This window comes from Brassica oleracea, unplaced genomic scaffold, assembly GCF_000695525.1.
Source record: "Brassica oleracea var. oleracea cultivar TO1000 unplaced genomic scaffold, BOL UnpScaffold00581, whole genome shotgun sequence".
In the NCBI taxonomy this organism is placed as follows: domain Eukaryota; kingdom Viridiplantae; phylum Streptophyta; class Magnoliopsida; order Brassicales; family Brassicaceae; genus Brassica; species Brassica oleracea.
This window is the reverse complement of record NW_013617424.1, coordinates 18716-29592: the sequence shown is the minus strand read 5'-3', so window position 1 is coordinate 29592 and position 10877 is coordinate 18716. Positions and strand designations below refer to the sequence as shown.

General features: G+C 33.7%; 2 protein-coding genes across 2 annotated transcripts; both read left to right on the top strand.

Annotated features, from left to right (window-relative positions):
• Window positions 1-4506: 4506 nt before the first annotated feature.
• On the top strand, window positions 4507-5602 carry LOC106319736 (GTP-binding protein SAR1B). Its single transcript, XM_013758122.1, has 3 exons — window positions 4507-4711; window positions 4813-4944; window positions 5111-5602. Exons 1-3 carry the CDS (start codon window positions 4583-4585, stop codon window positions 5435-5437), a joined length of 588 nt encoding a protein of 195 aa, XP_013613576.1. The 5' UTR covers window positions 4507-4582; the 3' UTR covers window positions 5438-5602.
• Window positions 5603-5756: 154 nt separating this feature from the next.
• Window positions 5757-6664, top strand: LOC106319737. Its single transcript, XM_013758123.1, has 4 exons — window positions 5757-5843; window positions 5928-6007; window positions 6089-6314; window positions 6397-6664. Exons 1-4 carry the CDS (start codon window positions 5780-5782, stop codon window positions 6507-6509), a joined length of 483 nt encoding a protein of 160 aa, XP_013613577.1. The 5' UTR covers window positions 5757-5779; the 3' UTR covers window positions 6510-6664.
• Window positions 6665-10877: the final 4213 nt, after the last annotated feature.

Sequence of the window (10877 nt, the reverse complement as noted above, 5' to 3'; positions counted from 1 at the left end):
AAAATTTAGTAAAGCACAGACTTCTCTCCCTCACGATCTCCCTTTGTTCTCTCAGAAGTTTGTGGTGAAGGTGATTCAAAAGTTCTATAACCAACTCAGTCAAGTGAAAGAACAGAAACTCAAAGCCAGAAAGAAAAAAACATATAGAAAAGTTGCAGGATTTTGGATGAGCAACTGATTTAACCAAACCTCAGTCCGCTGTACTTCAAAAATCAAAAAGGTCTACATTTTGGATTTTCCCTCCATGAGATGAGCCCAGTGTCGACAAATAAACTATAGTGCTTGAGTAAGCGGCATGAGAGTATCCAGTCCTGGGAGAAGAGAAACTCTAAGTGTACATGCAGTTCACGTACCAGCTCTTAGAATAGGGACCCGGCTTCGCTAACCTTTCTTATTTAGTCGTGCAACAACGATTTATCATAGACTGAACCCGATTTCTCCTGGGGATTTTTGATAATATTTGGTGCACTTACAAGAAGATAGAAAAATAAGAAACTGATAAGAACATAGATACCCAAATTTAGAATTGAAATCGAAAATTCCCAAAGAGAAGAACTTGAAATCCCAAAAAGTTTCAGACTTGAAATCCCGAAAAGTTTCAGAAATTGAAATCAAGCTCTGATACCACTTGATTACTTTTACCCAAGATTTTTCCGCTATGAACTTTGTTGGATAGAAATTAGGGTTTATGAGATTTGATTGATTTGAATGGTTTATGGTTTGTAGATAAATGGTAGGGGTTCGACCAGCTAACTAGTTTCCTCCGAACAGGTATGATGGATTAGAGATTGAAATAGAACCCAAAACTTATTGATCTACAGAGTGGTCGCTCTGATACCACTTGATGACGTCTACCCAATAGTTTTCCACTCTGAACTTTGTTGGATCGAAATTAGGGTTTATGAGATCTGATTGATTTGAATGGTTTATGGTTCCAACTAACTAGCTTCCTTTGAACAGGTTTGATAGATTGAATGAAAACACTGAAGCTGCAGAAAGGCCTCAGATACTCTTCTTCCAAGTTTTGGATTTGACACACCAGTCAACTAGAAAGTTTGTTGATTGTTTTAGGTTTGCACTCCTCACAATCAAGTTGTTCAAAGAACGAGTGAATCACCAAATCAGATAAAGATTTAAAAAAAAAAGATGATGATTGAAACCAGAACTAAATAGAAAGAGAGGAAATAAAAAGAAATAACTAGAGTACTTGCATGAAACATAGATAAGATAAAAATCTTTAACACTTAGACAAAAAAAGTAGTCGTAGGTACATGCTTGGTTTCGCCCAATCAGAGTGTCCTTATTCTCCATAGACTGGATTAGGCCTCCAATCTTCTTAATTAACTTCTTGGACTTAGATTTCGTAATAGGTCCATCAGAGATTGCAAATGAGTCTATTTCCTGAACATTGGAATAAGACATCCACTCAGGTTCACGCACACAGTCGCATCCACGGGATTGCATCCACTCATGTTCATCAATAGAGTTGCATCCACGGGGTTGCATCCACTCAGGTTCATCCATAGTTTCTTCTAAGGTTGACTCATCTATGGTTATTTCTGTATATTGGTTCGACCAAGGTTTTTGAAGTGTTCCAAAAATGTATTGACGTTAATCTGTCCGAGTGCCTCTTGAATTAATTAGCTGGTGAAAAGAAGGTAATTCAACAACATCCCTTGGAAATCAACATAGAAAGCTATAGAAATGACTGGACGCAGCGATGTAGTGGAGTAGCAAGATTGAAGCCGGTGAAAGTAGCGGGGGAGAGAAGAAATTTCGTCAGAACAATCAAGGTGGCGTCATTAAGACTCAAACTCTAACAAGTGTCTCAGAAAATTAGGTTTAAATTACATCTGTCTTTGTAATATTACTTGGTATTATTTTTTTGGAGTTGAATTGTACTGTTAAGCCCATTGAATATTAATAAAAAGTTGACAAAAATTACTATTTTTAGATGATGCTACAGTCGGCTTCAATGATGACAATTGACAACATCAAAACATTATATAGGTTTCAACGATGCCATCCCTAAGAAAGACAAGCCAAATGAAATGTCACAGTTTCGACCCATCATTCTTTACAATGTCAGCCAAAAGATAATATCGAAGAAATTATGCCATAGATTAAAGAAAATACTACCATAACAGATATCTGAGACACAGTCAACCTTTATTGCTTGAAGACAGATATCTGATAATGTACTAATAGCACAGGAGATGTTCCATGCTCTTCGTACAGATCCCGGCGAAAGAAATATGAGGATGACAATAAAGACATACATGAGTAAAGCCTATGATCGGCTACAATGGGACTTTATCAATGCGGTAATGACTAAAATGTGATTCTCAACCTTATGGATTGAATGGATAATGCGGTGCAGCACGTCGGTGAATTATCATGTCATGTTCAACGACCAACATAGAGGAAACATAGCCCCACAAAGGGGATTGCATCAAAGAGATCCTTTGTCTCCGTTCATACTTATCTTATGCACGGAAGCACTCATTAGCCTTCTCAATCACGCAGAGAATCAATGTAAGATAACGGGGATGCACGTCTCACGCGGTAGCCCTCCGGTATCACACCTTCTCTTCGCTGATGATAGCATGTTCTTCTGTAATGCGGAGCCCCGTGAATGTGATGAAATCATGAAAGTTCTTAAGACTTATCGGAAAGCTTCTAGACAATGCATTAACTATGAGAAATCATCCTCACTCTTTAGTAAAAGAAGATACTTGGAAATGTGAAGAAGGCTGTCTAAACATCAACGGGAATAACAAATGAGGGGGGAATGGAGACTTATCTTGGTATCCCTGAAGACATTAGTGGATCAAAAATGAAGTTGTTTGCTTTTCTGAAGGAGAGGTTGCAAAATCGGGTTAATGGATGGACAGGTCGATAGCTAACAAAAGGAGAAAAGGAAGTGCTGATAAAGTCCATCCTATTGGCTCTACCTACTTACGTAATGTCGACTATGCAACTACTGCTAAAGACATGTGAAAATTTAGCTAGTACCATTGCACAAATGTAGTGGAGTTCAAATCTACCTAAAAGAGGAATACATTGGGGAAAATGGGAAAAACTATGCAAATCAAGAGAAGAGGGAGGGATGGTATTCAAGATGATCGATGAATTCAGTATTTCCTTACTAGACAAACAATTATGGCGATTAGTACAGTTCCCAGATTTCTTAGTGGCTAGAGTCTTAAGGGGAAAATACTTCAGATGTAGTACGTCCTTGCGCTAAACAAAGCAGACATGCCCTCATATGGACGAGTATAATGGCAGCAAAGCCATTAATATTGTTGTGAATCAGACAAAATGTACACTCTGGGAATGAGATTAGAGTTTGAGAAGACCTTTGATAACCAACTATACCAGCAAGACCAGCTAGACCAATAGCACCGTTGATCCACCCAATGATATCAGTATGAGATTTAATGATAGGGAACCCCAAAAGATGGGACTCAGAGATGCTTGAAAACTATGTCAGTCCTGAGGATATCCCATTTATTCAATCTTTGGCCATAAGCCAAGGATATCATCGGGATGGGTATTGTTGGAGCTATATTAAGAATGGCATGTACACTGTTAAGTTATGATACTTGGTGGACAGAAACGTTCACAACAGGGAGATGGTCGACTCTCAGGTAGAGCCAAGTATTACTAAACTTCAAGCCTTTGCTTGGTAGCTATAAGCTTGGCAAACAATTTTTGGACAATTAGCAGTGAAAAGCAACCTAACACATCGTCACATGCGATCCACGATGCGACAACCATTGCCCTTGATGTGGAGCAGAGGACGGAAACTATAAACCATGCTATCTTTGAATGTCCCCAGCTCTACAGATATAGGCACATGCGTCAACACCAACTCCACTAGAGAGGTTCCCCAGTGCAAGCCACTATACAAACATAGATTATGTTTTTTTGGCAGAAGAACGATATAGAAGACCCTAAATTGGATAAAGGCTAATATCCTTGGACTATATGGTACATTTGGAAATCGAGAAAAGATAAATTATTCAGAGAGATAGACATGGACCTATTGGAAACTGTCAGACATGCTGAGCCAGAATACCATGCTTGGTTTGACGCAAATGACAAACATAAAGAACTAGAAGTTATACAAAATTCTGAACATGTAGCAAATGCTGAGAGATGTATGATAGATGGATCACGGACACATGATGCATTCTTCAGTGGTTATGAATGGACATGGATAAATTCTATGGAAATAACACAGCTATTGGGAGCACGAAACCAGCGGCGAAGAATCTCACTCCTTCACACAAATATATCGTCTGATTCTATAGTTAAGATAGCAAGATCTTTTTATAGGGACATGTACTGCATTGGTTGTTCTGTTTTGTTTATGTTTTCGAGACCACGTTAAATTTGGTTATAGAATAGCAGTTTGAAGTAAAAAAAATAGGCATCCACTCAAAGCACGCCATGTCATCATGCCAGTTCGATCACCGGCTCAAGAGATCTGTTTCCGAATTTTCTTATTTTTTTGGGTCATATTTAGGAATTTATACGAAAGAGGCGAAGATCAGCTAGGAGGAAGGAGAAGGAGACAATGTTTTTGTTCGATTGGTTCTACGGAATCTTAGCATCGTTAGGGTTATGGCAGAAAGAGGCGAAGATCTTGTTTCTCGGCCTCGACAATGCTGGAAAAACCACGCTACTTCACATGCTCAAAGACGAGGTTTGTCTTTTCTATTATTCGATTCCTTTTTTTTTTCTGGAAGATTGAATGTTCGTCTATATGAATCTGAGATTTGGTGATATGTGATTTGGTAATGACAGAGATTAGTTCAGCACCAGCCGACACAACATCCAACCTCTGAGGAACTTAGCATTGGCAAAATCAAGTTCAAGGCTTTTGATTTAGGTGGCCATCAGATTGCTCGAAGAGTTTGGAAAGATTACTATGCCAAGGTTGCGTAGAAAGATTGTATTGTCGTCAGATTGCTCTTCTTTTTTTATATGATATTGAAAATATTTTAAAGACATTGAGCAAGTAGGATTTGTTGGCGTGGACTTATTTTTGGGTAACATGGTATTCTCTTTGCTGATATAAACTCTTTCTTTGTTCGGTCTAAAGGTTGATGCAGTTGTCTACCTCGTGGATGCTTATGACAAGGAGAGATTTTCAGAGTCAAAAAGAGAGCTAGACGCTCTTCTCTCGGATGAAGCCCTTGCAACTGTCCCGTTTCTGATTCTCGGAAACAAGATTGATATCCCTTATGCAGCCTCCGAAGATGAGCTTAGGTATCACTTGGGTCTCACCAACTTCACCACCGGTAAGGGCAAAGTGACGACAGCTGGAGGAGATTCTGGTGTTCGCCCCCTCGAAGTCTTCATGTGCAGCATTGTCCGCAAAATGGGCTACGGCGAGGGATTCAAATGGCTCTCTCAGTACATCAACTAAAAGACATCATCGTGCCTTGTCTTTCTCATATAATCAAACCAAACCCATGAACATCTGTCTTTTCTTGAGATAAAAGATTCGTCTATGATGATGTCATAACACTCTTTCTCCTTTTTGGGTTTTTGTAGTTTTCTTGTTTTTAATATAAGTTTGGTGACTTGCATTTCCAAACTTGTTCAGTGTCTCCGTCCACATTTTTGTCAACAGCTTGCGTTTTTATTCAAGCATTATTCCCATGTTAGACCACCAACCTTTTTGTATGTACTTTCACTTTATATATTGTGTGCACTAATCAACCTAAACAAGACCGCCCCAAACTATCAAAATCTCTCTATATTCGCCATGGATACAATAAGACTTTGGTTAAGCTATGCAGTGTTGCTCTTTCTTACTCAGAGACATTCAGGTGCATCATATTAGTCTTAGATTCATTTTGTTCACTTATCAAGTTTATTTTAAGATTTTCATTCTTTTGTGATTGTTGATGCAGTTTGTGCGCAAGGTGGCGGTGTCATTGGGGGCGCAGGGATTTTGGTTCAGAGAGCAGCGTTCTGTTTCAACAATAACCTCGTAAGTATGATCGATAAGACCACCATAAAAGAAGAGGCAACTTTATTTGACAAGAATTATTACTTGTCTCCATATTTGCAGCTCTATAGAGGGTGCAATGAGGCGTTCAGACTAAACCAAGGAGGTGAATTCAAGGTTCCACCTGAGGAAACAGACAGGTTCTGCAACGGCCCTTGTGCCGCAGAGACGGAACTCGTGCTTGAATGCATTAACAACGTCATGTCTGATTTCGTGTTTTACAATCGTGCTACACCGAGAGATATCAGGAACACTCTTCGTGGTGGCTGCAGCAACTCTTTCACTAGAGGTTTTCACCATGATACACCCTTTCAACTTTTCATCCTTACACAACCCAGTGACATCAACTTTTTCTCTACTTTGATATACAGGAAACTTCAATGTGGGAAACTATGCTCAAGGACTCTTTTTTGGCAAAGCCGAGAAGAAGCTGCCTGGTTTTTTCATTGGACTAGTTCTCGGTTTGGCACCGTTGATCCTGTAAAGCATACTTTTGTTATTCATTAGACTATACAAGAGCTTGTATGTATATGATACTCCATCTCATTGGACTATCATTGTTTGTCTACATAGGAAAAACATGGATTCATTGTTACCTTTTTGATTTTAGAGTCTGCGGCAAAGATTTACACTTTCTCATTTGTTTTATGGCTTGTTGAATGTCGGAGCTGAGGTTAGCGTTGAATGTCACTTTTGTGTTTTCAACTTCATCGGGTTAACCATGTGAGAGACCTGCACAAATATTTGCTCACTTTACACACCAAAGGCCATATACATCACATTTCATCCTCTAACAAAACACACTCTTTTCAAGTTATCTTCAAATTCATATTTCAAATAAGAGGCTTGAAACTAAAATGCCATGAGGGCTTGTACGAGAAGAGAAGACAAAGTCGACATGCAAAAAGGATCGCAATCAGCTGGTGGTTTTCATCAGAATCAGCCACTGACGTTGCAGAATGTCTAGAATATCTCCAGAGCCATACCAAAGCTCAACACCAGACGAACATGCAATTGAGAGCTTTGGTTCAAGATTCGAACATCCAATTCAAGAAGGTTCGGGATCAGCTCTCATTTGATGAATAAGATTTTGAAGAGTCGAGACGAGGAGACGGTGAACTCAAATTCAAACATTCTGATAGGCGAAAATAAATTTATACACTAATGATTATGCTGAAAACCTAAATTTTACTAAAATTTCAGCTGAAAATAGAAAACTTTGAAAGTTTTCTAAACCTTAAATCAAATATTTAAAAAGTTGTAATCTTGAGTTTGTATTAATTAAAAAAAACTTTTGCTTAGGTATCATTTAATTATGATGACAATCAGGTTTATGTGACATCATAAGAATCAATTGAAAAATTATCAAGTCCAAAATTTAATTGCTAGTAAAACTTATATTAATCCAAACATAAATGTATATGATATGATAAACTTAATACTCGGCGATCTCATTAAATGATACTTTCTTTAAATAGCTCAAAGTTGATTTATATTGTGATTCAACATAATAACTTTTTTAAAGTGTAAGATATACTTTTAATTCGTATTATTTGGACAACAATTTAAATCAAAGTTTGCTATATATTAAGTATTGCGTGATTTTGCTATACATCGTAAAATAAAGATTATTTTAAGTGTTTTTTTATTAATGGAAAAGAGACACTTTGATAAAAAAAAATAGAGAAGAGACGCAGCTATTCAAAATGGTTTTGTTAATTAAGAAATAAATATTGTTCGGTTCTCAGGCATTCCTAGCCTACAATTTTTTTTTTATAAAAAATAATACATAAATTAAGTTTTTTTTTTGTTATTACCAAACGAACTTATATATCAAATAACACAATTTTTTAGAACTTAAATTATGAAATTTATATTGAAGATTAAAAAAAGCTTTGGCACATGCCTAATTTTTTTTCGTAGTCTAGGAAAACATTAATAATGACCTTTCGTATTAGTTAAAGATATATATCACGTTAACCTAACTTTCATCATGTACAAAGTATCGTTTGCAAACAAATAATAATATCATCATTCTATATTTAGGCCTCAAGTATAATAAAAATGAGGCGAAATTTTTTATATTGTCTTAATGTGGCCCATAACCAAACTATACTTCAAATTATAAGCTTAATCCAATTTGTAATTGTATTTTTAATATTTTAATTTTTCATCTTATGTTCACAAAAAGAAAGTAAATAATCTGATATTATAAAAATTAGTGTAACTTCAAAATTGAAAATATATAAATTTTATTTACTGATAAGTTAGTAAAAGAAAATATCCAAATTTATCGGTCCAACATATAGATGATTATATAAACAATCAAAAATTGTATACATATAAGAACAATTTGATCATATATAATTCTTAAATTTGTCAATACAATATGTTTAATTAGAAAACAACTACTTATTTCGGATTATCTATAATTGAGGTCGCTTAAATGTTCTTTTTAATTTCAGTTGAGCCGAAGGAGAATCAATCGTAAAATGTCGGTATTATTATCGACAATAAAAATCCTAAAATCTGAATCAAATTTTCGTGATACGTAATTTTAGAATCAAACTCTTTTGGTAAGTTTAAATTAATTATTTTTATACCAGGTTTTTTAATAAATAAGAAACTTTTCCACCAAGTTAATGCTTCCACCGATTTTTTTAACTTTCATTTACAAATAGGAGTGTAAATGATATAACATTTTAATTTTTTGATTTTAGCTTCTATACTTTTTCTATGTGTACCAAATATTTATAGTTAGTTAGTTATTCTATATTGAGAAAAACATAAATACCAAATATATTTGACAACAAGAACACATGTATTCGGAAATCATCACATTTTACAATATGAAAATATAAGTTGTTTAATAAATATTTCACCTTGCACATGGCACAGTTGTTATCCTAGTAACTAACTAAATAGCAAAAAACACTTCATTAAACTTAAAATCAATTTATAAAGTATTTAACATTCAAAAAACTAAACACATATAAATCAAATTTAATTGTTTTATTAAATTAAGATTCCTAAATCTAACCCTAAAAATACAAATAATACTATAACATATGTTACCTATCCTTAAACCAAAGATTATCATGACTCAATCTACATTCATTCACCTATGTTGACAACAATTCAATTTTAGTAATTCAAAATTTATAGCATTTACAAATTTCAGTAATTATATGATTTGGATTTTTTTTCCTATGAAAATATATTTTATAAAAATAAATGAGAATACTTCCCTTGGAAGATTTCCTTGGAGATTTCTAGAAGATTTTACTTTAGGCGGAAAACCTAAATTTCTAAGTTAATCTTTTTCTTTTTTTTTTGTCATCTAAATTTCTAAGTTAATCATTAGGCGGAAACCTAAATTCTAACAAAATTTAAGCATGAGAAGATAGACTTTCTTGTGAAGTCTTCCATGAAGTCTTCAAGTGCATTATATATTAGAAAACTTCATGAAAAGTCTTCACAGCCCTATAATCAAACAACTAATTAAAATAGCAAAAAAAATTCATTAAACTTAAAATCAAGAGAAATTTTCTATGATAGCCATTTTTAGTTTATCTTCACAAAAATAGCTCTCAATGAAGAAAATGACCAGAAAAAGTTTTATTAAAGGGTCTAGGGTTAACTAGTCTAGACTTAGGGTTTAGAGTTAAGGGTTTAGAGTTAAGAGTGGGGTTTTAGGGATATGGTTTCAAATTAAAAAAAATAAAAAAAAATATTAAAATTTTCAAAATAAAAAGGGCTATTTTGGTCATTTTCTTCTTCGATGACTATTTTTGTGACAAAAAATTAAAAAGAGCTATTTGAGAAAATTGTCCTTAAATCAACTTATAAAGTGTTTAATATACACAAAACTAAACACATATATGTCAACTTTTTTTTTTTTCAAAAAGTTAAGATTCCAAAATTTAACACTAAAATACAATAATATTATAACATATTGTATCAAACCTTAAACCAAAGACCATCAAGACTCAATCTACATTCACTCATCTATGCTGAAAAAAATCAATTTTAGTAAATATAAATTTACATCATTTAGAAATATTTATAATTACATTATTTCAATTTTTTTCCCATCAAAACAATTTTTATAAAATTTATAAATTATTTTTAAGATATATTACATGTGAACACTTTCGAAGAAGTCTTCTTATAGAAAAATTCTGGATAGTCTGCTCAGAGAAGACTTTACTAACGACATAGAAGACTTCACAGAGTTATATTCGTAAAAGTGCATAGAATTTTTTTTTTGGTCATAAAAAGTTGGTCGTAATTTCACTAACATTTTGGGTTAGTTTGCATTTGATTCAATTTGGGGTATACTTTTGCATTTCAAATTAAGTTTTGAGTCATTTTTGACAAATTTCCCTTTATACATTGATGTATACGTTTCTTTGAGACAGATGATAAATAAATTGGAAACCAAATTATTTTTAAATTCATTAAAATTAAATCAATACAAAATATAACAATTATTTTACGTAAAAAGTTAACTAATGGAAAATAAAATTATTTTTTATAAAAACTTAGGTTTAATTAATTTCTAACTCATATAACCTATAATTTGGAATAAAAACACACTACAAACTATGAGTTCTAACATTTATAATTTACTAGACAGAAAAAATTAATAAAAATAGTTTAAATTTTTTTATGATAAACTCTAATGTATATATGTAAATATATATATATATATATTCAAATAAAACCGTAATAGAAAAATAATTAAAATTGTAAAACAAAAAAAAATATCCGTGCAAACTCCTAGTTATTAAGATAAAGAGAGATGGACTTATGATTTGAAACTGGCCCGAATCTTTTTTTTTTTTTTTTT

Coding starts and splice junctions, on each gene's coding strand:
- LOC106319736 (XM_013758122.1), top strand. CDS start 4,583: ATGTTTTTGTTCGATTGGTTCTACGGAATCTTAGCATCGTTAGGGTTA. Junction 4,712..4,812: donor TTCACATGCTCAAAGACGAG/GTTTGTCTTTTC, acceptor TGGTAATGACAG/AGATTAGTTCAGCACCAGCC. Junction 4,945..5,110: donor GGAAAGATTACTATGCCAAG/GTTGCGTAGAAA, acceptor TTCGGTCTAAAG/GTTGATGCAGTTGTCTACCT.
- LOC106319737 (XM_013758123.1), top strand. CDS start 5,780: ATGGATACAATAAGACTTTGGTTAAGCTATGCAGTGTTGCTCTTTCTT. Junction 5,844..5,927: donor TCTTACTCAGAGACATTCAG/GTGCATCATATT, acceptor TTGTTGATGCAG/TTTGTGCGCAAGGTGGCGGT. Junction 6,008..6,088: donor TCTGTTTCAACAATAACCTC/GTAAGTATGATC, acceptor CCATATTTGCAG/CTCTATAGAGGGTGCAATGA.